Genomic DNA, 27,256 nt, shown 5'->3' on the forward strand with positions numbered 1-27,256 from the left:
CTGTTTTTATTACTATATCCTTCCTTCTTTATTGTTGTGGTGTCTTTTTTTCTTATTTGTGTTTATCAGCAACACAATAAAAGTTATCCCACTGAGAAAGACAGAAACCTTGAGGACATAAAGTTGCCTATGAGTATTCAAGATACCGAAGGCTCCTTAAAAACGTTCTGCCTTTGTTTACAAGGTGCTATTTATGGCCTTGCTGGAGGCTGATAGAAGCAAAGCCCAGCTTAAGTCAATAGGAAGGATCCACAGCCAGTTGCAGCCAGAGAGAGCACCCAGATATACACACGCTGGCTTCTGGGTAAAGGGGGCGATTTTCAGGGTGTGAGGGACCAGCCCCAATAAAACTTTTCCCGGTGCTCTAGTTCATCCTTGCTCCTGCCTCAGCTTCATTTCAAAAAGAGAAAAGGAGGACAACTGGCCTCTGTGAATAGCAAGAGCCACTTGTCCTCACAGTCATGTCTGGGGAGTGGTGAAGCAGCAGCCAGCCTGGCGTTCACCTTTTTGGCCTCTGTCAGCATGGTGGTGGAGGCTCCTGGCTCGGGGCCTTACCTCAGGAGGCCAGCCCACAGAAAACAGGCTTCCATTCCCACAGGGAGAGTCAGCTGCCTCTGTGTAAATAGATAAGAAAATAACTGCTGCAGACTCAGCCGCCTAGGCAAATAGTCTTGGATTATAAGCAACCTTGTGAATAAGTACAGAAGTATGCACTAGACCACACGTATTTTTGCCAGGCCACACTCACCTACTTAGACATGCTGGTAATCTCCACTAGAACCCTCCCCTACTCCCATCCTCTCTCCCTTTCCCATTCCTCCTTTTTAACACCAATGTCCTCCTCCCCTACCACACTCACACACGTGTGCATTTATCTTCAGATCTCAACCCATGAACCAGCATTTCTACCAACCTGAGATTTAGAACAACAGTCTGTACATTGAACCTGGTAAACAGCTCACACTTTCTTGTATTTAGAAAACACTTCCTCAATTCCCAATCCATCTATCCCAACTTTTCTAGGCATTTAAACATGGATTTTGCTTCACATTTGAGTTTCAGCCTGCCTTCTGTTAGTCATTGATTGGCCCATGTGTAAAAGCGAACCCAATAATAAGAATATTGGTGATTTTGTGCAACTCTCTCTGCAGGTGTGTGGTGTTTTTCCTGCACCACACAGTAAATACCTGCTAATAGACCCAGTATTACAGAAAATCATAAGACTGGCCCTAACCCAGCTTTCTCAGGAGGGGGTGGGCCTGAAAAGGGTAGTGACCTTGGAAAGTTGAACTAAAATGGTAATTGACTGGAACCTTAATCCAAACTCTTTAAAAATCTGACCCCAAGTTTTGTTAGAGGCTTGCAAATGTTTGGTTGGCTTTTTAAATGTTTTTGCATGAGGTGTCCTGAGATGCTGTGGTGTTAAATCCAATGAAAAGGGTTGTCGCGAACATACTATTCAGGCTAAACAACACTGTGAATAACTGGAAATCTCATTCAAAGACCTGGCCTCCACTCTGATTCCAAACATGCAAGTCCTAGCAACTTCAAAGGAAAGAAAGGGAGAGACACTTTCAATTTAAGGATTAGATTTTTTTAAAGAGAGAGAAGAAGAAGGAGAAGGAGGTGGAGGAAGAGGAAGACGATGAGGAGGAGAAGGCAGAGAAGGAGAAGGAGAAGGAAGAGGAAGAAGGAGAAAGAAAAAGAAAGAGACAGTAAAAAAAAAAAAAAAAAAAAAAGTGAACCTAGAATGTTCATCCTTTATTCTGAAGAAGAATCTCATCTTATTTTTATAACAGCCTTAGGAGCTCTATGTGCTATTGGTAGGTACCTGCAGTGAAAGGAGAATCTTGAAGTCTGTGGTTTAAACTCCAAATATCACTAGACTGAAACCTAGCCCAGTTCTCTGTGTTCTTGTCTTACACTGTGAACAGCTCATAAGAGTAAACACAGCAGTTACATACATGTTAGCAACCTCTGTAGTGCATCCTTGTTTGCCAAAGCACTAAGAGGGCTACAGCAGCTGAGAGAGGTCTAATAGAGAGTATCTTCATGGGTTAAAAATGAAAATCACGGGCAGATAATTATCTTTGGTATAAGGTTACACAAACATGTGTGGACTATAGATTTTTAAAAAGAGCATATGTCCGTATATACAAAATAACTAAAATCAAAATCAAGCTCTATTTCTTTCTGTCAGAAGTCAATCTTCTATTCATACAGCCAAGTCTTCTCTAAGTTGTGCTGAGGATATTTGTCCACATTTTGATTTTGTAATATTTTTCACACGGACATGAAAGGATAGATAGAGACTGTCTGAAAGGACGTAGAATGTGTGCTATTTACTACATCAGATAGAACACAAAATCATCCACATACAAAAAAGCTCTCCTGATGTCTAGGTATTCAGCAGGCTCAGTGCCTGTTTTCCTGTGTCATATTCCTATTGACATATTACATGGCAAGCCTCTCTGCAGCCAGTTACATAACTCCCCTCTTCCAAGACAAATGATGGTCTTATGACACCCAACCTCCACAACCAAATTTTCAAGTGCAATACATAGATGTCCTAGGCAGACAAAAAGAATGAAAACAAAAAAAGATTGAAAGCTAGCTTAGTTTTGCCATACAGATTTTTTAAATATTCAAAAGCTATTTTTCACATTGCAATCCAGTTTGAAAGCTGTAAGAGAAAATCAGACTCATTCATCAAGCACCATCTTAGAGATTTTCTTCTTGAATGCAACTACCACAATGCTAATTATGGGCTGAAAAAAGTAAATCCTTTGCCTGCATATGAACGATCTGAAGGTTTCTGTTCATAGGAAAGCCACATGCCCTTACATGACTAAGTGTCTATATTTATTTACTTTTAATTTTTAAAAGTGCCTGAAAAAGAATCTAATGAGAAATGTTGAAAGTTACAGAAACTCCTGGGGAAAAAATGTATTTGGAGACTCAACATGATCTTGATTTTGCCCTGAGAATTTTCCACAGTAGTTTTATATCTATGTATTGAAGCTCAAGAACTGATGATTCTGACTAGTCCCTGCCTGATAGGCGCTGTGGGACGTCATGGATTCAAATACCATGAGGGAAAGACAACACTATTGCATAGGATTTGCAATAAAAGCCGGCTCCTTTCTTTTCTAGGTGGTGCAGTGATGCTGCTGGTTTATGAATATAGCTATTCATGGCTTCAGGAGAACTGGTGATCGCCTATGAAGTGTTTTTCCCCTTGAGATAATGGATATTTGCTATACAGCATCTTGAGAAGGCGAGACTATCAATCATCTAAGCTGATACAATTATAAATTATGATTATACAATTGTATACAATTATAAAGGGAAAAACAGTTCAGCAACCAAACCTATTTTGATACTTCAAAAATTATCTCTAGACAATTTGAGACAGTAGTTTTGGCCATATCCATAAAACTATGAGAAGAAAAATAACATGAAGCAATGAGGTATGAGGTACTGAATATAGAAAAATAGCATAGAAATCAGATATATTTCATAAAAGCAATGGAAATTTTTATACCTATGATTTTCTTACATTGCTTCACAATGAAAATCCATTCATAATTATTTTTTTCCAAGAGGTCAAGAAATGCTTTAAAAAAATTTAAGCCAAAATTTAAACAGTTTTTATAAGGAACGAAACTCTTCCATATATATTTAAAAGTCACAAACAATATTTTTAAAGTGCACTTAAATGGCCTTTTAAAAATGTTGACTTTTATGTTAAGCTATAAACCTGTTGGTTTTCTTCAGTAATAATACACATCTCAACTATATTTTCCTAAATCTACTTTATATTTTGCACTGTTAAAACAGGTCATACTTTAAAATCATGATATTTGAAGTCTTTTGTGACAAAAAGAAAACATGAAATTATAATAAACTACTTTTCTTCACATAGTTCCCTTTGAGAACAAGTTTTGTTGCTGAAATATGTTCATGTTAAATCACAAATTAAAACCACTCCTTGGGCCCATCTGTTCTGTCTATATTTGCCTCCAAATACCTTTGTTCAGAACGCTTTACCTATGCCACTCTTAAAAAGAATGTTTAGGAGCCGCCGGTTGGCTCAATTGGTTAGAGCGCAAGCTCTGAACAACAGGGTTGCCGGTTCGATTCCCACATGGGCCAGTGAGCTGTGCCCTCCACAACTAGATTGAAGACAATGAACCGCCGCTGAGCTCCTGGAGGGGTGGCGGGATGGCTCAGTTGGTTAGAGCAAGAGCTCTCAACAACAAGGTTGCTGGTTCAATTCCCGCATGGGATGGTGGGCTGCACCCCTGCAACTAAAAATTGAAAACGGCGACTGGACTTGGAGCTGAGTTGCGCCCTCCACAACTAGATTAAAGGACAATGACTTGGAGCTGATGGGCTCTGGAGAAACACACTGTTCCCCAACATTCCCCAATAATAAAAAAATGTCTAGAGTAAAATACATTTTCAGATTATTGGTTATAAGTGACAGCTTCAAGTGTGAAATCTGCTATTTGCAATGTTAAAATACGTAGTATGCAGGGGAAAATGTTTCAAAATAGAAGTACATACTTAGCATTTCCAAAGAGTCCTGTATTAATGTGCACTCCAAAAAATGTCTCCTAGGCCTTGATATAACCAAACTTGATTTTATATCTGCATCCTGAAATGATGTTACTTCAGTAACTAAAGTCAACAAAAATATCTGCACATTCTAGATGACACCCGTTCTTAACTACTAGTATGGGATATTTCTACCATGAGGTTACATCACTAAAGCATTTTGAAAATAAAAAAAATAAAAGATAACATGGTAATTATTACTTTTTATTAATTTAGAGCATTTAAAGTATAAAAATAAAGGCTTTTTGACATACTGTATATACATACACAGCCTTCGGTTGTACATCCTTTGCAACATGTTTTTTAATTTATAGTTCAACCCAATATTCAATAAGAGAGTCATTAAAAGTAGGAAAAAACAAGAGAAACAAGAATGTCTGTTATACAACTATCCTTGCAGGTAATACTCTTGCATCCTGTGAGAGAGAGTACTGCCTGCATAGAGGCCATGAAATTGAACCTTTCACCTCTCCATGTGGATGGGATGGAAAAGGATCTCTGAAAGAGTGCATTTTCCATTTTGAAAACAACACTTTTACCCCCTAAGAAACAGAGGAAATATGTCAACATTAACCAATAATAATAATGTTTAAAAATCAAACAATTCCCAACCCCATATCCCATCCCATTTTCCATCTCTATTTTTAAAAGTAGCTTTAAACCATAATTTGCTTTGAATAACAAATTATATTTGGGGTTTCTGTTGTCTTTTTAAATTTACTTCATGTGAATTCACTGTTGCTAAGAAAAGACTAGGGGCCAGAGGGGAGGGGGAGAAAACTTTGATACCATTAATATTCGATTTTTCAAAAGTACGAGAACCAGAAAAAATTATAAATAGCATAATAAAAAGAGATTTCTTAATTTAGATAAAGAAAATAAGGTTTAGTTGTGTTTCCATACAAATGACTGATATTTTTTAAAGACTCCTAATATCCACCTAAAAACATCTGATAAGGAATAATTCTGTACCTTATGTCAGTTTTTCTGGATGGCAGGAGAGTCCCTGTATGGTATGGTTTTAGAGTCTCCACCAAAATATTGGACTGGTATTTTTGTTCCATTCGGTTTATAGTCTATTTTCTCACCAGACTGGGAACTCCAGATGTCAATAGGAGTTTTACAAGATCAAAGGAAGACTGTGGCCCTGAGAGTTCATCTGCTCCTTCTGCTATTCTTCTCCTGAAGTTATAATCCCCTGTTTGTAGCACTGAATTTCGGTTGCTTTAGAAATAAATGCAGTTCAAAGCTCTCCGTAAGGTATCTGCTGCTTGAGAAAAGCAATTCCTCGAACATAACTTGTATGTCAGAAATCTGCTGTTTACATCCTAGTGATTTGAAGACCTAGCTAATCTAGCCATCTGAGTTTTAAATGAAGCCATGAAACCAATGTGACAGAAGTGGACTGCCACGGAGGCTGTGCACAGCACAGATAGGAAGAAATCAAAATCACCTAACGAATGCATCTTTAACATCCATGTCTAGTGATGTGCCCTTTTAGTTATTGCACAGAATTAACACCCCAAAACTCGCAATATATTAATTTTCCAATAGATGACTTGTACCAATGTTTTAAAAACGTATTTTCAAGACTATATTGCCAAGCAGGAAGAACTTTCTAAACAGAAGAGATTTAAAAACTGTAGAATTTTGCCCAAGAAAATCAATTGTTTTAAAATACAACACATAATCACACGCTCACACACACACACACATATACTCCACAGCTCTATTATTACCATTAAAATTGGTTTAGAAAGATTTATCCGTTTAAAGTGTGTCCTGTAAATCCAGAAATGAATAAAGGGAATTTTTAAAAATGAAATAGCATTTGTGTTCCTAATACCACCACCAGTTTGCCTACATGTGAAACATGCTCTGTACAACAATGTAAACTTCACAGCAAGCCATTTTTACATTCATTAGAGCAGAATTTTCCATTTTCTTTAAATTACAACATAATTTTGGGCTGAGATTGCTGAACACACAGGTAAGCCAACAACAACAGTACAATTTAGTTTCACAGTGGTTTTCTTAACATAAAGTTCATTTTAAGTGTCTTTGCAAAGCGTTTCACATTAAATTTAAGTTTCTAAGTGACTTTCTTTAGAGCCTTCTTACTCAGATATTTTCCACCCCCTTGCCTTTATATGTTTGGCATGTGTGTTGTTTGATTAGAATACAAAATGGGAGACTGGCTTGTTCTATCTGTTTTTGAATCCTCTGCTGTAGAAAGAAAATGTCCTTCATGGGATGTTGAAGCCTTCACTGCACACACAGAATTTGGGGCAAGTCCAGGTCCAGGAGCCCAAGTGGCCCACCACCAAACAGAGACAAAGACATTGCCAGAAAGTCACCTTTGCAAAAGAAAGAAAAAATAGAGAAGGGTGGGGGAGGGGAGTATCCCATGGAATAAAAACACAAATGCACCATCCAGAGTCCATTATTTACAAACTAATAGAAAATATAAACATTATCGTATTTGGAACCAAGTCAAAACACCAGGAGGAGCTAAATTCAGATACTGCTTGTGTTATACATATATTCTCCAACAAAATAGGTCATCTCTTAAAAATAAACAAAGGATCACTCAAATCAACTGCTGATTGGTTTCCTAATGATGAATTAAGGCTTATTTGGTCACCTTATTTGATTAGAGGGTGTAGCATTACTTTTTTCTACATGTATTTTCCTTTATTGATTTTGCAAAATCTTAACAATTGCACATTTCAAAAGTTTAGGTTGATTTAGAATAAATATACACATGTGGTTTTACCAAAGACTAATTTAAAAAGTTCCTTAAGCCCTTTGAGGGGTGCAGGTTTCTTCACTACATTAAAACAGTGTGTGGGCAGCATAAATGTCTCATTCAGTCCTTAATAATGCTTTTGTTTTTAAATCCTAAAGTCATGTCAGGTTTTCTGTGAGAGAGAAGTTATGGCAAGAAATATTTAAGTGTCATCAGCACAAAGGAGGTGAGTCCATAAAGCCAGCTGTCCAGGCAGAAGGGTTGGAGGGCAGCAGGGGTGGGATCCGAGACCAGGGAAGGGGGGAGGGTGTGCTGAGAGGGGGGGCCCCCGGGTGAAGCTCTTGCAGACGGAATTTCCCATCAGAGTGCAGAAGCTGTGACAGAGTGACTACCTTCTCGGGCTGCCTGCATCCCCTTGAACGCCAGCGACGCGGGAATGTCACAGTTGTGGGGGGAAAGTGGGGTGCCGCTGGCATGTTGCCACCCATGTCCAGCAACATAACCAGAAGGAGCTGCGCTGTAGGTCATGTAAGGCGACACTTGGGCCGGGGTAGGATAAGGAGCCATGGTGGATGCTGACACAAAACTGCTCACAGCTGGGAGGCCATTTGGTGCCTAAGAGGAGTGGGAAAAAGAAGAGGTGAAAATAATCACATTACAGTAGCGACGTTTCACTGGTTCTTGGAGAGGAGACTGTAAATTCGTTTCACTGGTTCTTGGAGAGGAGACTGTAAATTCTGAGCAGTAGTAGCTAACAAGATTCTGACTCTACTTTTCTGATTTTTTTTTTTTTTTTTTAGATTTGACTTTAATTATATTCTAAATGCGTTCAGTCTTGCTACATAAACATAATGCCAAACGACAAGATATTATTCTTTCCACAAAGGTTTTGAGGGGGCTACGACCAGAAAATTCACAGTATGTGCTGTGCTATTTGGAATTATAGGAAGGCAATGCAGTGTGAGGAAAGAATGAACGGAGATGAAATCCTCCTAGGATCTGTTCAGCTATCCATATGCCTTTGTCAACCTTCCCCGTACTTTGGTTTGGTTTGGTTCTTTTGTTGAGGCGTTTGTGAGGGGCCTGGTTGGTGTAGCTTTCATTTCCAGCAACGAAGGGCACAGATCATGGGCTGTCAGTTAGAACTCAAAATGAGCATGACCTTTGTTAAATAAAATACGGGCCATAGTTTAAAACGTCATGTTGTAAATGCCTGCCGGACAAAAGACAGGCAAAAGCAGTGGGTTTTTTTTCATTGTTATTTAATTGATTGGGGTGACAATGGTTAGTAAAAGTATATAGGTTTCAAGTGTACAATTCTGTAATACATCATCTATATATCGCATTGTGTGTTCACCACCCAGAGTCAGTTCTCCTTCCATCACCATATATTTGACCCTCTTTACCCTCTTCTACCACCCGCCTCTTCCCTTGCCCTCTGGTAACCACTAAACTGTTGTGTGCATGTCTATGATTTTTCTTGTTTTTAAATGACGATTGAGGGTATTTTATCAAAACGGAAACTGGCTATTCAAATGTAAAAGAACTGTATATATGTGGTTTTGAAATTGGAAAATTGGCTTGCAAAGTTTTGGGGCCCTGTGATGTAAATTTTTTAAAGCCACATGGATAAATCTCTTGAAATGAATTTAAATGTAAAATTTTAGTTTGCAAACAAAATGCAGCAGCTCTGGCAGGCAAGTCTGCCTAGAAACCAGTATTCTCTTGGCATCCAATTATTGTTAGTATTGTTACTATTAACAACATTAAAAACACCCTGATTTCTGGCATGAGCACTCAGCATCCTTCTTCAAGTAACCTAATTTATTCCCCTCAATTTCTACATTATTTAGAAATAAACAGTAAATCCTGTTTTCTGGTAGAGATGTGAATGAATTAACATATCAACGTATTTCCTAGTGAAAGTAAAATGCAAATAATAGATTTATTATTAGTAAAGCTGTTTTAATCCTTAGAGGTAAATTAAGCAGACATGTTAGACAGTTTTTCCAATTCAATTGCAACATAGAAATTGTTTTCTAATTTAATTCACTTGGTTATTATTTTCATGGGTGGGGTCTCAAAAATGATTTTCTCAATTTAGAGTAATACTTGAAGTAGATTATATACATGGGTGTGATTTAATACTGCTCATTGATTTCTGGCAAAATAAGAGTAAAAGTAGAGGGTTAATCTTGTGTGCCTGTTCTGTAAGAACATAGACCTCATGTTCTGTTTGTCAAAATACCTGTTCTCTGAAAAATGGGAAAGGGGAAAGGAAACTAAGGTTTCTTGAATATGTCCCATGTCCTGGTAGCAAGAAATATCCAACATATTTTATCAAATAATGAGGACTGATCAATTGTAGCTCATTATAAACTATTGAGTTTATGAACTTATCTCTGGTGCTCATTATAAACTATTGAGTTTATAATAATTCCAAGATGATATATAAGTAGTACAATACAATGTTGAATTAAAATTAAAATGTATTACAAGAAACCCAAAGGGTGATACTGTATTTTTTAACAAAGAAACCATTGCATGTCACTGTTGAATATACATGAAATCTTATACTCTTTTTATACATAAGAATACAGAGTAAGAATTTAGCCAATTACTGTAGGCCAATTGACAAGTCAATGGCCACGTGTTAAGTTATCACCCCTGTCTGATGTAGGATCCGCTATAGCAAATCTTTTTCTGCTTTTTGCTGGACAATTAAAAGACAGACACAATTTTATCTCAAACCAGAACATCTTTTGGGAGAATATCTGGTAAAAAGAGTCTTTCTTCTTCTAGAACCCAATTCTCATTGCTAGATCCTCATTCTGGTTCTTAGCTTCTAAAAAAAAAAAAATCTTTTTTCCTTCTGAGAAGGGCTCATTAGAGAATGGCTCAGAGGAGACACTGTAAGGCTCTCAGCAGATGAGTGTGAAGATAGAGAGCGATCACATTGCAGAAGAAATTTAGCATTGCATAGAGATTATATAGTTCTGGTCATGTTTATCTAGGATTTTCCCAATAACCTATGAGAAATTAGTTTGGAAAGGAATCGATTGTTCCAGTTCAGTCATGGAAAGGTGCTTGCATCTGCATTTGGCCTCTTCCAGTCTAACATTAATTAATATTTTATGCTATTGATGCCAATGAGCACCAAGAATCATAAAACAAGAATGTTAAGATTAAAATGCTAAGGTTAAATGACTTTTAAAATAATGAAAACCTTCGCTCAATATTTTACAAATACATAGGTTAGACTATTTAATATCATACATGACAGAAACAATGTTCTAGTTAGTAGGGAAAAAATTCTGTTGTTGAGTTCTCTTTGTCATCACAGCTAAATTTTTCCTGCCTGTTGTTTTCTTTGTATTTTTCTATCATCCAAAATTAACAGTTCTCTCTGAAATACTTGCTTTGTCATTTTCCCTTTTGTCTCCTTACACCCTTCCCTTGGAACCACTACTCCCGGATGTGTCCCCTTTATTTGGGGCTCCTCAACTGTTTAATTGCAATGTCTGCAATCCCTTTACATGCACCCACTTCTTTGTTTTGCCTAGAGATGCTCCCCCTGAGAAACCCGGCTGGATTAAACTCTCATTTTAGAAAAATGTGCCTGGGATTTAGGGGGAGTTAGAACATTGGATTTAGGCCCATGTTACCTTCGGGTGCCTTACTTAGTCTATGACTACATTTGTTTGTCAAGTGTAAAAAAACACTGCTAATTTTTTCCATATTTGTCCCATTTCTCATACTTAGAGCGTCAAACTTCCTTTTGTGCTATTATTCCTATTAGTATTAAATATTTCAAAGTTCTCTAAAATCCACAATATATTTAGAGTCATTTTAGTGATGCAGTCTCTTCTGTGTTACAGAAAGGAAGAGCAGAAAGGGAAGCTCGGAGGGGTTTGACCTCTTAAAAAAACAGAAATTTTTAAACTTAAACAATAAAAATATTTCTTAGCTTTCCCTCAGGTTAAATTATGACCTAGGTTTGGAGTGAAAAGTTTTGTCTTAATTTTTCTTTTAACTTATAAGTTCATATTTAGAAATGTAGGGGGAAAGTAGCATAAGCTAGATCAGAGAACAAACATGCTTTAAAATGTACCTGCCACCTTCACTATTCATTCATTCTAGTGACTCAACAAAACACATAAATTTTCTCACTATTAATTTTGAAATGTGACATTACTAAAAGATACAAATCTCTACTGGAGAAAATAATTGTTATTTATGAAGCCATCACTGAAAGAGTAAAATTTTCCACCGCAAAGAAAACTACAGGTAGCATTGATGCTTGTTTATTCTTTCCAGTAAAAGAGTACATGACTTAAACTTCCCAAATCTGTTTAATGTTTTCAGTGAAGGGCATGTAATTAATCTGAAAGCTAGTTAGGCTGAGTAGAGACTACCAAATGTACACCATAAATATAGTGGGAGCAAACATGCTAAATTACTCTATTTAATTGGATTGTAAATATGATTTATAAATCAACTAACATATGGAATCCCCAGGGAAGAGTAAACAAATTTTCCAAATGAAACCCCTGCAATGGGCATGTAATGGAAATCTCATTTTTGAAAATGACTTTACCTAAATATTCCATAAATAAGACTTCACTCCATCAACCTCTTTTTTATGTGGATCTTCCTTGAAAGCCATAAGAGAATCCTTTCCTCTAAAGAACTGTACAAGGGTACTCCCTGGAGCAAACTATCTACTACCTAATTCTGAGAATGACATTACTAATAGTACAAAGTAAAATAGACCAAATTGCATCCTGGAAAAAGTAAGTTGCTTGCTTTGTTGAATATTTTTAGAAAAAGACAGATTTTATCCCACTACCATTAAAGGAAATAGTCCAGAAAAAATACATAAGATGCAATGTAGTCTAGTTAAGGTTAGAGTGAATGAAAGCATGAGTTTTCATCTCATTTGTTCCAATATATAAAAATACAGATTTGCCAGCTTTTAAGAATATGTTTTTAAATGAGTATGTTGAGAAGCTATATTGGCAGAAAGCTAAATTGTAAACAGTTTGAGGACAGGGACTCGCTTCAATCATCTCATATCTCCATAAAACAGGACACATTATAGGTGTTTCATAATCATTTGTATACTTAAGTTAGTGCAGACTTTTGAAAGCAAAGATGTGATACTCTTGCTTTAAAAAACAAAACTAAGAACCCTTTATCACAAAACAAGCATTACACTTTAAGTAAGCAAAATTAATGAAGCTGTTGAAAAAAGTAAATAAAAGTTCTAACCTAGCCATTTCATTATTTGATTTATGGTCATTACATTTATTCCCACCCCCAAGAAAATGGAAATGCATTAGTATCCAAACACTTATATGACCACGAAAAAAACTGGTATGACAACTGTCTGGCAATTAGAGGTTATAGACTATTCTTCAAATTCTGGGAATTGTCTACTCAACATTTTCTCTCTTGAAGAAAGTACAAATAGCAGTGCCAAGTCCTCTACCCACAATCTTTCATCCACTCACCAGTTCTACCTAGTCCTCTCCTTATGATAAAAAGAGTTTACCTTGGCTTTATAATGAAGTAGATTTAGCCACAAACTGAGGTGTGCTTCACCTAGAATTTCAACCTTGAAATATATCATAAGCAAGAAAATGGTTTAGTTCTGAACATAAACAAGATTTTCTGTTTTTTGTTTTTGGTTTTGGTTTGTTTTTTGTTTGTTTGTTTTTGGTGAAATCATTTTTCTGACTGTTGTTCTGCCTTTCTTGATTCATTATGCAATGACTTAATAAAACAAATCTGATAAAATTAAATGGTTGTAAATATGGTTTCAACATTCATCCAAAAGGATCTTAATTTTGCTTAGTTATGAGATGGCAGATCTAAATGTCTCTGGGTAATGGAAAGCTGCTATTTAAATTTTTTTTCTAAATTTTATGTTTCCAAAACATTAAATTGATGTAGCCTTAAAAAATTTTAATCACTTTTTGTATTTTATGAGACACATTTTGCTGATACATAATCATTAATTTTGTTTTAAAACACTAATAGTTAAAAACTAAATAGGTAGAAGTATGTTTTTCATAATAGATAGTATTATGAATTTCAAAGACTGTCTATTGGCATTTGTCTAAGATTGCATTCTCTACAAAAGCATAAATTAACACAAAATTAACTGTATTTGATATTAATAAAAATCCAGTGCAACTTCATTTACCTTTTCACCAGAACAGTATGTCTGCTAAGACAGCCAGTTTTAAAATAGTGTACTAGAAAATTATATTCAGTATTCTGAAATACTGTATTTCAAATTCAATGTACAAATGAATGCTTCATAAGACTTTCAGATTAATTTGTCTCCAAATACAACTATTTTCACACGTCTGAATTTTTTCTTAAGTCCAAATATTTAGACTAGTCTTCATTTCTGACATCTCAATTTGTAGCTAATATTATATTAAACTTGCTGTCTGAGTTAATATATACTACCCCAAAATGAAGATACCCAAAGCTTATAAATCTACCATTCAGATACTTTAGAGTACCAGATATGCAATTTTTTTTTTCTGAAAAGGTATGCCCAATTGTAGAAAATATTTCAAAAGCTATATAACTATTTATAAACTGTTTAAATAAAATGAGGCATTAATTCATTAAGTACTAAGTAAAGGGTAACTATATTTCAACCCATGATTCTGTTTGTTTGTTTGTTTGTTTTGCCATGCAATTGCATTCAATACAAATTTTATGCTTTCAACAGAAGAAAAACAGCCATTAGGAACCAAAAATCATTGTTGCTATTCAGAATTAGAAGAGATTAAAGAGTTCTAGCCCAATATAAAATGTGGGTGAAAACAGCCAAAATAAATAAATATTATTTTTTACCTATCCTCAGAGGTAGACAATAAAGATTTCTGAATGGCACTATAAAATATCAATTGCAGCATAATATCAAAGTGTAAGACAAGATTTAATTGTGTTTAGAAACCTTTTGAGTTTTGAAATTTTACATCATTTGAATTATCTTACTACATGGCAATGCAGAAGATTAGCATATTGCAATTAAGAACTTTCCAAATGTAAGTTTCATATAAATAACTTTCTCTTCTGGAAAAAAATTTAACTTGTTTTCTTAAGTATTTAGAATATATTTATTTGGCCACTTCTTAAGTTAGTTCCTTCTATAAATCTGATAACTTAGTGATTTAATATTTAGTGTATAAAATGTAACCGATTTTCATGTTCAGAATATACAGACAGAGTAAATCATTTGAAAGTGTTCAATTTTATTTTAAATTGGTTGGTTTGGTTTTGAATATTCTAAACTACTATTTTAAAATCAAAAGATAGGCATGTGTAACAAATATGCATAAGGTTCTAATTACCAGCAATTGGGCATCTTTTTTTGCAGTTTAAACTGAAAATGGAAACTAGATTACGGTAATCAATTCTACCTACAATCAATTGTCAATTCAGCCTCTTTGGTAATTTTACAGGTGTTTTCTGGGGAAAGCTTATGCTCTAAGTCCTATGATTCTGAATTCTCAATTTCTTCCTTTATATACTAAAATAAAACTAAGATCACGTAATATGCACTATTTAATAGCAATTGTAAATGTCCTGAAAGTATTATGTGTAAAATTTTTGAGAATATATTTTTTGTCAAAGACTTTCAAATTTTGTTCATAAGGCAAATAGACAGAGATATATATAATACCAAAATAAATGTAAAACACACCTCACTTCTGTATGTTTATGAGCATGTACTAATGTATAATTTTACTCTCAAGGAGATCAATTTCTAAATTCCAAAATTGCTCATAAAATGACCTGGCCTAAATTTATGTGCATATTTAGCACACCTTCTGCATTAAGCACTATTTTGATGATTGCATAGAGTAAACACTGATTTAACTGTGCTTAGAAACTTTTCAAGTTTTGAAATTTTACATCATTTGAATTATCTTACTACATGGCAATGCAGAAGATTAGCATATTGCAATTAAGAACTTTCCAAATGTAAGTTTCATATAAATAACTTTCTCTTCTGGAAAAAAGAAATTTAACTTGTTCTCTTAAGTATTTAGAATAATACTTATTTGACCACTTATTTCTTAAGTTAGTTGCTTTTATGAATCTGAATTTAGTGATTTAATATTCAGTGTATAAAATGTAATCTATTTTCACTGTTCAATGAATATACAGAGTAGATCATTTGAAAGTGTTCTACTTTTATTTTAAATTCATTGGTTTGGTTTTGAAGTATATGTATAGATTAACCATTTCTAAGTAAGTTTAAATGCTAAATCTATAATTCAAGAAAGTAAAAATAATCACAATGGTTTTTGGATTATGACACTGCTTTATATATAAACTGGGTTCATCAATTATATGTGGGAATTGGAGACTATTTTTCAACTCTATACTTCACAATGTTAGTCTTAGAAATGATGAACTAATAAAAATTACTGAGGAACTATTAAATGCTTGCTATTATGCTAGGTGTTTTATATACACTCCTATTGTTTGTAACAAAATACCTTGACACTTTTTGACTATTAGTTCTCTGAACAAAGTATATTCTGACCAAAAAAAAATTGCTTGTTTTTAAAAGTCAATCTCCAACCTCCATTTATAACCACAGGTAATATTTAATGAGTGGTTACTATATGCCATATGGTTGCATTATCTCATTGAATCTTCACAACATCTCTTGAAGTTGGGACTATTATATCCCCATTTTACAGATGAAGAAATGAAGCCTCTAAAAGGTTAAATAACTTGCTTAAGTGGTGAAGTTGCCAGAAGATCCAAGCTCCTAACCAGTGTACCTACTGCCTCTTCTTTACGAATTACAGGCACTTTTCTAAAAGAAAATTAAAAACTTTCTTATAATTTCTCATTGGCATTCTTAACAATAGAAACAGACTCAGGAAAGGGACTCTTTCCTTGTTGCTATTTTCTGTGATGTTTATCAGAGGAGAGCTACTAATATGTATCTGTCTCTGTTTTAACAAAATAAGAGGGGGAAAAGTGGAAATGAGTTTGTTAGAGAAAATAACAAGTAGGATTTTTTTCCCAAGTGAATAAAAGTAACAAGTTCCATTTTACTTAAAAAGCTGCTTTTTACAGATAAGAAAACACAAAGTTTTAAGACTTCAAAAGAATAAAATGAAAACTGCGTATTTTGAGGCTTTGGGATTGGAGTTTGGTATGAAGAAATTTGCAAACCTACCCAGCTCTGCTCCCAGAAAACTGAAGATGCTATTTTTCGTTTTTTAATTTTTTGTTTGTGGGTTTTTTTTTGTTTTTGTTTTTTTTTTCCTTTTCTTTTAGAGAGCTTTGGCTTTGAACTCCTCCTGGTCCTAGCGTGGTGATGAATTTAGACTCAAAACTTTTGGGCTTTTGTTATTTTGTGATGTGGTTGCTTAGTTTTTCTCAGAAAAACAACAAGAAAACACGGGTGTCTTAATTTTTCTTTAGGAGAGTCGGGGGAGGGACAGAGGGAAAGAAAAATTAAACGGTCCACAGCCAGTCTGTATAATTTGAGGTTTTCTCACTAAGCTCCCTTGGGAGGTTACGACGTGACCTTTAATCGGGAAATGGTAACTTTATTAAGTTTATCTGGTTGCCCTCTTCTCACTACCGCAGGACAAGCCACGCTTATTTGTTTTCGGGAAGCCACGGTGCGCGCAGGGTCCGAGCGTGCGGACCCGCAGCCGCGGTGTTGCCGGGCCGCGACCTCGGGCGTGCGCTTGGCGGGCGTGGAGGCCGCTCGCCCGGCCTTTCGGAAGCGCCCTCCTCGGGAGACCCTGGCCCCGAGGCGTGCGGCGGAGAGGGCTTCCAAACGGCCCGAGGCGCTTCCAGGGCCGCGCCGCGGGAGCGGCCGCCCCAGGGCCCCGGGCTCCTAGCGGGGGTCGAGACCTCAATTCCGTCCTCAGAGGGGCCTCCATCCCGCCCTGGACAACTAAGGATGGGGCTGGTGCGGCGACCGGCCGTCGGCCTGGGCTTCCCCTCTGTCGAGGCTTAGAAAAGGACCGGTCCTCCATCGCCCTAACCCCGCCGCCACGCGGCCCACCGGGCGGGGCCCTCGCCTCCTCACCTGACCGTACTTGGCTTCTTGCTCCAAGGCTCCCTTGTCCAGCCCGTTCACCGCATGCGGGGCGGCGGCGGGGAAGTTGTTGCGGCCCAGGCTGCTCCACTCCTCCACTTTGGGGCTGTGGTATGGGGAGCTGTCGCTCACTCCTGGGGAGGAGGAGAAGGCGTCAGGCTGGAGGTCCAAAGCGTGCGCCCCCTCCTGAGACGCGACCCGAACCCGTGACCAGCGAGCACTAGGGCTCTGACCTTGGTCCCCTGCCCTCCGCTTCCCAGGGGCGCCGGGCGTAGGCGCGGCCTCTCCGGCTTCCAGCCCACGGCCGGGTGAAGTTTACTTGCCTCGGAGTAGGCCTCTCTTAGGTCTCTCACCCATGCCTGCGGGAAGATTTCTTTTCTTCGACAACCGGCCTTTGATTTCCTCCTTCCCTCCGCTCTCCCCCGGAGAAACGAGTGGAAGGAGCCTGAGAATTTTGCCAAAATTGTCCCTGATGGGGGAAAGAACCCTTGAAGGTGGATGGGCCGTTCTCTCAATCTTAACCCAGCGTCGACTGGCGTTGACAAAAATCTGGGGCTGGTGTGGAATGAAAAGGGAGAGAGGAACGTCCTGGCCAACCCCAGCGCCTGTGCTGGTACGTAGAAACATCCAGGTAAGTGCTCCCTATGAGGTAGGGACCTCATAGTTATGTCAATAGATGGAACAAAAGACCTGCAAAGTTCTTGGCAAACAAATAACTAAATGCTGCCCACAATACACATGCAAAATATATGTGCAGTTTTTGCCTTGTGTGTGCATACCTTGTGTGTGACGAACCTTGATGCTCTAGCTCTATACATTAAATATGTGAGGTTATGTGCATATGACTCAAAAAGTAAACACTACAGTTACCACTGTAAATGCCACACGTGTCAGTGGTAAGGTTATAGAGGGTTGTTTTGCTTTGTTTTTATGATGTAAAAGGTTAAGAAAAATGAAAGTAGAATTGAGTGTTTTTGAAAAAGGAGTAAAGCCACCAGTTATCCTTTATGTTCTTACTAGAGATGCAAAGAAAATTATATGGTGTAAACTGATTACCACAATACCTAAGGGTCTGCATATTGAATCATTGGTGTCTTTAAGTGACCAAGTGCAACTTTAAACAGGAGATGTTTGAAGACTGTGAGCAGTGTGTTTTGTCTTTGGGACCTATGGATGGAGTACCGAAGTTTGACAAAGCCACAACCACTTGATTTTAAACACTTCCATCTGACTCAGTGCTTGGAAGCACTGATCGTTTTGTAGAAATAGTCATTTATAGAAATAATCATTTTATAGGCACAAATTTGTCAGAAAACAGGTTGTTTAAAGCTGGCATCCAGAATCAACAACATCTATGAAGTTACTCCTCTCCATAACCCAATAGTTTTGCAACTGACATTTGGTCTGATTGTAGGATCCCTAGGGAAGAAACGTTTTCTTTTCAACTCTGTCAGTCTTCTTTCACTATTCCTCCCCTTCTCCAAAGAATTAAATTGTATTCCAATTTGCACCAGGAGACTGTGTTTTGGCCCAGAACTGCCAGTCTCTCTTTGCCTTCCCAGACAAAAGGCAATCGGTGGGCACAAGCCTGAAGTTATCTTAAGAAATTGAGATCCCCCTGTGAGCCCCCATTTCTGCTGATCTCACACTTTCCCATGAACAGGGGCTTCCTTTAAATGTCAGTGAGGTCAGTTTATCCTATAAATCAAGGGCAAACTCTCTCCAACTAAAGTTCCAACCAGCTCCAAATAAGACAAAATTGAACCCTTAGAAAGATCTTGTAAATTCACAGTCAGAGAATGAGAAGATGAGAAACTGGGGCTCTGCTTTAATTACTTAAAAAGATAATTGTGCCAATGTGGTGGTAACTAAGAAAGGCAGGAAATAATTAAAGGAACTATTCCCCCCCCCTTTCCTATTTAATTTTTCCTCTGCACCTTTAAACTTTTGGCTGAGAAATTAAGAAGGGAGTCTCTTTATCTCTGCAATATTTAAATTTTGCATCTAGGGCATTTTGACTTTCTTTTCTCCCTATTGAGAAAGAAGTTTATGCCTTTGTTTTGTTTTATTTTGTTTTGTTTTAACAACGCAGGAACTAAAACAAACTAGGGTCTCCTGAGGAAGCCTGAGGGAGTAGGAGAGCTTGAGGAATCATTCTTATCAAGCAGAAAAGACACTCAGGACACTGCAAGGTCAAGGGTGAGAAAAAAGGAACAGTGGGGTGGCAAAATGCAGGGACTACCGTTGATGTCCACTTGCATTCTCCGGCACCAAGGGACCCTAAAGGGAAGTGGCAGGCGAGGGGTGGGGGGGATGGGGGACGGGACAGAGCAGACGAGAGGACAACAGGAAATTGCCATGCATTTTTGTCTCTATCACAATGGTGGTTGGTGCCACTTTCTAAGATACATAATATAGCGAAGTCTATTAAGGTAAGAAAGAGGAGAGAGAGAAATAACGCAGAAAATTAGTCCCAGAATGAGCAATGCAGTAACATACAAGTTACTAGTAGTAACTTCGGGACCTCTGTTTCCGAGGAAAATGAAGTGAAGCATAAGAATGAAACCAATTAGGTGACATTTGAACTTCCTGCCTGAGCAAATTTGGCCTGATTGCCAGAATCCAAGAAGAATACTGCAATTTCCACAGGGTGCCCGACTCCTCGCGGCCGCATCTGATCCCAAAACAGGCTGCCCGCAGCGGTGTCTGCAGCCGGCAGCCCCACGCCGGCTCGGGCTTCCCGGGCTGCGCCCCAAGTCCGGCCTAGGCTGAGCTCCCCAAGTGAGCGAGCCGGTCTGAGGCTGCGGCGGCGCGAGAGGAGGGGGAGGGTGGAAAATGCGAACCATGTGTTGGGGATGGGGGGATGTTATGGGTCTGGTAGTTTGAGATGAGGCAGGAGACTGTGTGTGGCAAGGAAACGAAGGGCATGAATTTCAACTTAATGAGATCAGGACACCCCCTGGGAGGACTCCTTACATTTCCAAAGGAAAGGCCCCAGGTGATGAGATAAACGCGAGCGTAGGCCGCAGCTACAGAGACCCCAGCGAGGATGCGGAGAGAGGCTCTGCTCATCCGCACAGCAACCCTTGAGCCCTTACCTTGGTCGGTGATGGAGCGAATGCCCAGGATGTCGGTGACGGAGTGGGAGGAAGGCCAGGTGCGCGGCATGGCTACCGAGCCGGGGATGGCCGGCACCCCAGGCGGCGTGGGCACCTTAGCGGCCGCCGCTGTGATGGGGCTGGGGTAAGAGTAGATGTGGTTATAGGGCAGCGCCGGCTGCGGGGCCGGCTGGTGCTGCTTGTATGAGTCGTAATGGCCCTGTTGGGCCAAGTTGCCGATCTTGTTGCGCAGGATGCGGCTGATGGAGCTCACGGAGGGCACGTTGTACTTGTCACACACGCCGTCCGCCAATAGGCGGTCCCGGATCTCCCAGGCGAAGATGCCGGGGTCCCTCTGCTTGTAGGTCCGGATGTGCTTCACCACGGTGGGGGTGGTGACACGAGGCTTGCTGCCCCCGATGGCTCCTGGCAAGATCGAGCCTGTCTCGTTGTAGCGCGCCAGGATCTTGCTGACGCAGCCGTGAGAGACCCGTAGCTGGCGGCTGATGTCACACGGTCGGATGCCCAGTTGGGCCAGTTCCACGATGCGAAGCCGGATGGCGTTGGGCAGCGGCCTCCCGTTCACAAATACTCCTCCCAGCTGGTTCACCTCCCCAAAGGCTGGCTCTGCAAAACAAACACACGGCGCGCGGAGACGCGCACCCGCAGTTTGGGACAGCCGCTTGCCTCTCGGCCTCCGCGCGCGTCAGGGGACAGAGCGGATGCACCCGCCCCGGACTAAGGACCTGGGCTTTCCCCAAACCACACGGTTCAGGAGCTTTGCCGAACAGCTCCAAATCACCGCGGACGAGTCAGACTCCCTCCCTCATTCCGGTGCTGCCTGCGGCCGCTGGTGAGGCTGCTTCGAATGTTCAAAAGTCTCGGAAGCAGGCGGGGAAATCGGTCTTGACGCCTGCAACCGGTTCCTATTTGGCTACTCGGCACTAAAGTCCTTGGGCCGCTCCCCCTTAATCCCCAGCGCCCTGCCAGGGGACCTGCGTAATTAGACAAGGACTAGGGGAAACTAGAGGTTTTTGTTTTGTTTTGTTTCTGTTTTGTTTGCGTGTGTACATATATGTGAAACAAAACTTGGTCAGTCACTGGGGCTGCGGGGCTTGCAGATGCCACCGCTCCCTTCTCTTAAAATCAGAAAATGGCATCAACAGCAACCCAGTAGCCAGCGTTTAGACTGAACTGCTGTGAGCCTCTGACCCTTAGCGTGTTCCTACAAGTTGTAGGAACACGAGCAAAGTCAATAAGGAGAGTGTGAGCGCTCAGAGGTGCGCGCCCTCGCGCGCTCTCCCTCCCTCCCTCGCCCGCTCTTTTCCTCCCTCCCTTCCCGGCTCTGACAGCGTCCCCCGCCGCCACTCACCCATTGCTCCGAGCAGCACACCAACCGGGGCCCAGTTCCGCGCTTCCAGAAAGAAACTTTTCGCACGGCCTCAGTGGCCCAGCCTGTCGCTGTCCTGTGTCGCTGGTACCTCCGCTTCTCCCCAAGAGGAGGCGGCGAGAGTGCAAAAGGAAGGAGTAAAAGGAAGTCTGTGCCCTGATGAAAGAGGCTTGAGTTCTGCATTTCAATCTAAGCAGCAACGTGGGCTGGGCTGAGCGGGGCCGGGCGGCTCTGTCTATCACTCACTAGGGACACGCCCCACAAAGAGGAGGGCCCGAGGGCAAAGTGCGTGGTGATTGGTGTGGGCCGGTGAGCGACAGCGCGGTCCGGGAAAGTCCTTCCGCTGTCTCTTTCAAGCTCGCTCTGCACCTGGGTGACTAAATACAAAGAAAATGGGTGTTTGACACCTTGCAAGGAGCAACGCAAACAGACAGCAAAATCAGGCTGACAAAAATGCTGAATAAGCAAATGAAAGCGTTTGGTCTCAATATGAGGGACTCGGAGAAGGAAGGGACTGAGGAGATTTCTTTGGGGGACAGACGAACGTCTCAGAATTGTTACCAGCTTACTCTACCTCACCCCAGACAGGTGGCTAGAGCGCAGGTGTGAGAAGGTAGGCCCACGGGAGAGATGAGGAGGTTTAGGGGAGAACGAGCCAGAGGTGAAGGCCACTGTTACCACCAGGTGGAGACCCCTCCTCCGCCGGGTTGACTAGCTCCCCACAGCAGTCTCTAGTAGGTTTATCCAGGAACATAGGTCCAAACCTTAGCTACGCAGGCTCCAGGCAGGAGCCGCGAGGTGCAGAGAATGTAACTACATCCAGCTAAAGCGAGCGCATAGCTAAAGTCGACCGATTGCCTGTGCGTGGGGCATTTTCGGCGGAGGCCAGCGCGCTGTTGCGCTGTCAAGAGGCTGGTCGGCTGGTCCTCAGTGCTAACATTTGATTTGCCGGTTTCCCCACCACCAGCAAAACGCTGCAAAGGAGTTTTGTTTATATATGAAAAAGGCTTGGTCCCAAGAAGGTGAAGGGCCTGCACATATACCTATGTAATTCCCGCGTCTTCCGTTTAGCTGGCAGAGGCCCTAAAGTTCATCCTACTTCTGAATTTCCTCTTTCGTTCACTCTACATCTAATCTAAAGCCTACAGTATTCTTGGACCGCCAAAATTATTCAACATTTTGAGTTATGGAGTATGCCAATCAAAATTTTAAAAAAAACAAGATGGGGAACATTCTTAATGAACTTGGGAGTTGTACTCTTTGGGTAGATGATACACATACTGCTTGCTACCTGACAGTCTAGCGCTCCTTCTGTGCACGCAGGATTCGGGCTGATCCTCCCACAATCCCAAGGGATGTGTGTGGCTCTGATCTTCACACTAGGAAGCTGACTGGGCCTAGATCCTGAGCCAGTAAGTGACAAGAACCCAGGAAAAACTAATGATCAGCTGTGCTTTTTGAAAAGAACAGCAATCTCCAGATACTCTTCTATTGTGGAAGTAGACTCTAAGTTCAAATTTACAGATATAAAGGATTTGAAAGATAAAGGAGAGAGGAATTCAAACACTCTTAATTCTTTACAACCCGGTTCTTGTGAAAAGTCCCACAAGTACTAGAAATACAGTACTTGAACTTGTCTGCCCTCTCCCCCCCATTGTTTAACATTTCGAAGTTTGATTTGATAGCGATTTCATCCTGGTCTGACCCTCCAGTATCTGTTGTGTGGCACCGCCAGGCGCTTTACATAGACCGCGGAGGTCTTTTGGGGATCCAAGCTTTTAAAAGCAGCAGCTCTTTCTTGGGGCTAGGCTGCAAATTAATTGGCGACTGCAGTATCTGAGGAAAGCTAACGATTTTGCCTTAGGCTTGTGCGAAGGAAGGAACACTCTACGCATCCTGATCAAATCCCCCTGATCCCTCCCCTTTCCCCCCGCAGACACACACGGTAAGTAGGGACCTGCTGCAGGCGGACTGTAGGCTCAGCTCGCGTCCCCGAAGTTAACGCATCCCATAAAATGCTGTTCCGCCTTCGAGCTGGCAAGACCGGCAAGACCCAGTGCCCCAGTTGGGTCTATGAGCCCTGGAAGGCTTTAGTGGCTCTACAGCACCAGCCCTGAGTGATCCAGCAACTGGTGTTGTTTAGCGTTCTAGCTACGGTAGGTGGACCTAACACACAACTTCCTCTCATTCCCCCGACTCCTTCAGCTGCCTCATCTCCCACGCTCTTGAGTAGGTCCGCCCGCCGCTATCGCTGCATTTCCACCTGCTGGACTTGGTCTTAGCCGCACGCGGTCTTAGCTGTGGAAGACCCCTTGCTCGGTTGGACTGCAACCCAGCCTCATCACGCGCGAGGGGGAGGTATTGGTGCAGGTGTTCCGCACTCTCAGCTCAGCGATTTCCCAAGAGCGCACGTAAAATCTCGGGTGTTTTGGGACACCAAGTATCCGCGGCAAGCCGGGGCTGGGTTCCGGGGACAAGAGGAGTCGAAATTTCAGGGGATCCTAGAGGAAGGGGCTGATGCTGAACCTTCCCAGGGTCGCACACTGAGCGCTGTGGCCAGGTAGCCAGAAACCTGATGAACCAGAGACCAGAAACCTGAAAGAGGGACATAGACACAAGGAGGGAGGGAAGGAGAAGAGAGAAAAGATGGGAGAGGGAGGGAAGGGGGGGGAGAGAGAGAGAGAGAGAGAGAGAGAGAGAGAGAGAGAGAGAGAGAGAGAGAGAGAGAGACTAAGGGACAGTGAGCCTCAATGGTGGGCGTAGGGATGCAGGAGGACTGAGAGAAAGAGCAGGGGTCAGCTGGGGTCAGTGCCCCCTGGTTACTGTCTGCTCTGGACCCGGGAGATCACGCAGAGATCGGAAGAATTTCAACTAAAATAAATTTAAGATCAAAACCAAAACAACCAGGAAGGCCTGCCGCTGACACAGGCCGGGAAGAAGCCAAAGCCCTTCCCAAGGCGCAGCCGAGGCCTCGTCTGAGGGGCGACCCGCTCTCTGGGTAAATATTTACTCAGTGGGAGACTGGAAGCTGGCCGGGCGGGAGGGTGTGAAGCAGGGGCTACGCGGAGTGGAGAGAATCCGAACGCTCGGCACTGGCGGGGACAGACATGTACACCCGCCCGAGGGGAGCCAGGGCCCAGGACGTCAGAGGCGGCTCAGCCTGAGCACGAGGCTAGGAGAAGTTTAGTCCGCAGCGCGCCTTTTTGGCTGGACTCTTGTCCTGCCTCTTCGGGCCCAGGCCAGATGCTGTAAAGTCTTCATAAATCTGTCAGCGGGCCCAGTGCCGCGGGCGGTCACCTGCGGCGCCCCCCTCCCGGCACTAGCTGGGTCTGAAGAGAGATGCCGAGAACGAACAGAAATCTAGCTCCTTCCGAGGTCTCCCTCTCGCGGCCCGGCAGACGGCGCCCGGGGGCTGCAGAGGTAGGACCCCGGCGTTACAGGCTGTGCAGGGAGTAGGGAGACCTCCCCTCGCTCTCCAGTCCTGACCGACGCACTGGCCTGCTCCGCCGGGCGCCAACATCCAGGGGTCGCCAGGTCAGCGACGACTGCGGATGAGGGTGGGGGGAGCGTATAGCTAGAAAGGGGCGTGTGTTTGCGCTGGAGAGGGGTCCTGCTGTTCCTAGTTGCACTTATGAAGAACACAGTTGACAGAGGAAAATATTAAGGAGCAGATTCCTCCAACTTGCCCCCGTGCTGGAAACAGACATAACCCCAGATAAGGCCGAGGAGACTGTACCCGTCTCTCGCCCTACCCGGAGAGTTGCGGGCATCGAGAGCAGCCAAAGTCTAAGCTCCGCAACGTGTTATCGAAGCAAAGTGAAAAGCACACTTCTTCCAGTCGTCTGAGGGGGAATGCGGTAGAGCCAAGATCTCGGATCCCATTCCCCCAAAGGAGCGCCTCTTCCAGGGTAAGTGAAGGATTGCGCGCCGCGTAGAGAGACAGAGGCCGGATTTCTCCAGTCCTCGCCAAACTGCGCTGCCAACACCGGGACCGCGGGTTCCAACCCGGGTCGGCCCGCTGCTTTGTCCCGGCCTCGCAGGGTCTGCGGCCGCTCCTCCTCCCTCTGGACCTCCCAACGACAGGTGCCCAAGGCGAGGGAGGGTCCATCCTGAGATGAAGCCCGGCGTAGCTGCGTGTGGAACAGCGGGCGGGGGCGGGGGCAGCGGCTAGGGGCAAGAGCCTTGCGGTGAGGGAGAGACAGCCCGCGGGGGCCTTGAGCCCCAGCCAGGCGGGATGGGGGGTATCCGCACACTGACCTGCCGGCCTGGACTTCGCCGGGCTGTGGACGCGGCGGGACGCAGCAGCCCGAGTAGAGGGGGCAGGGGCCCCCAAAAGGAGACCAGAGGATTCTCCTAGATTTGCCAAGACCTCTCCGCCTTCCTGCCGACGATGCTCACGATTAAAGACCCTTTCCCCAGAGGGCAGCAGCCCGCCTGGTCGGTCCAGAGTGCGGAAATTTTGCTGTGGGCCGTAGGATCGGCCCCGGGGCTGCGAGCGCTCCTCACCCGCTTCCTCCTTCCGAGGGCAGGGGAGGGGCCTGTTGCCTCCTGAAACCCGCTTTTAATTCTCCGCCTGCCTGTTTCCGATCACCCGGGGTTGGTTTTTTTGTTTGCTCACTCCTTCTGTTACAATAAAAACAATCGACATTTCTTTTTCAGTTTCCCCATATTAGCGTCACTCAGTAATTGTTCTCCACCCCTCCCCCTCGCGTTGAAGGCGCGCGCGATTGCTGGTACCCTCGCATTGGAAGGTTTCTGAGTATATAAGCAAATCTTCCCTAAAGACTTTAAAGTAAAAATAAATAACGGCCCGGGAAATTGCCGTGACCCTAACATCACTTTCTGAACGCAAATTACACCCATTTTTCAGTTTTCAACAGTGGAATTGCTTTCAGAAGGACGGCGCGGAGCCCAGTGTGATATGGTTACATTTGTTTATTAAATCCGCAAATGAAAGAGAACACGTTTTTGTAAAAAGGGCAAAACTTGTGGCTGCGGGACGGCAGGGGCGGTCAAGGCTCTGATCCAGGCTGGGGGCAGGGGCTGAGATGATCCCTGCGGGGAAGCCGAGCTGAGCCTCCCGCCAGAGGGAGGAGGGACTTTATCCTGCCTGGGTCCAAGCATCTATAGAAGCCACACCGCTCGGTGACGACAGGAGGACACCGTCCGCGGTCATTCTACAGCCTTGAGCTGCGGCGGCTCACGAGAGTTGCAGCTGCGTGTGGGAAAAGCAGGGTTTTTAAAGACCCTGCTCGCAGGGTCCGTACGGGGGCAGGGGGGCCACCTCCTTCCGAAGA

At 42.4% G+C, this 27,256-nt stretch overlaps 2 protein-coding genes across 4 annotated transcripts in view; one reads left to right on the forward strand and one right to left on the reverse strand.

Annotated features, from left to right (window-relative positions):
• The window catches only part of SLC25A21 (solute carrier family 25 member 21), a 449,521-nt gene extending 445,521 nt beyond the window's left edge, over nt 1-4,000 (forward strand). For both annotated transcript variants that reach the window (XM_074328168.2, XM_019749157.3), the window contains one exon: nt 3,154-4,000. In XM_074328168.2, the coding sequence (XP_074184269.1) occupies nt 3,154-3,215 (62 nt within the window). In that variant the 3' untranslated portion in view covers nt 3,216-4,000. The remainder of the gene's footprint in view (nt 1-3,153) is intronic.
• PAX9 (paired box 9) lies at nt 10-26,352 on the reverse strand. 2 transcript variants are annotated; one of them, XM_088796868.1, is made up of 6 exons: nt 26,217-26,352; nt 21,942-22,336; nt 20,570-21,196; nt 17,463-17,605; nt 7,762-7,984; nt 10-614 (listed from the first exon to the last, which is right to left on the reverse strand). In XM_088796868.1, the coding sequence occupies exons 2-6, from the start codon at nt 21,943-21,945 to the stop codon at nt 460-462; spliced, it is 1,152 nt and encodes a 383-aa protein (XP_088652994.1). In that variant the 5' UTR covers nt 21,946-22,336; nt 26,217-26,352; the 3' UTR covers nt 10-459. The 2 variants fall into 2 exon arrangements, with proteins under 2 accessions (XP_088652994.1, XP_074184268.1); XM_074328167.2 differs by lacking the exon at nt 10-614 and having other exon boundaries at nt 5,038-7,984.
• Between the last annotated feature and the right edge of the window lie 904 nt (nt 26,353-27,256).

This window comes from Rhinolophus sinicus, chromosome 3, assembly GCF_057876585.1.
Source record: "Rhinolophus sinicus isolate RSI-liver-muscle chromosome 3, RSI-T2T, whole genome shotgun sequence".
NCBI lineage: Eukaryota > Metazoa > Chordata > Mammalia > Chiroptera > Rhinolophidae > Rhinolophus > Rhinolophus sinicus.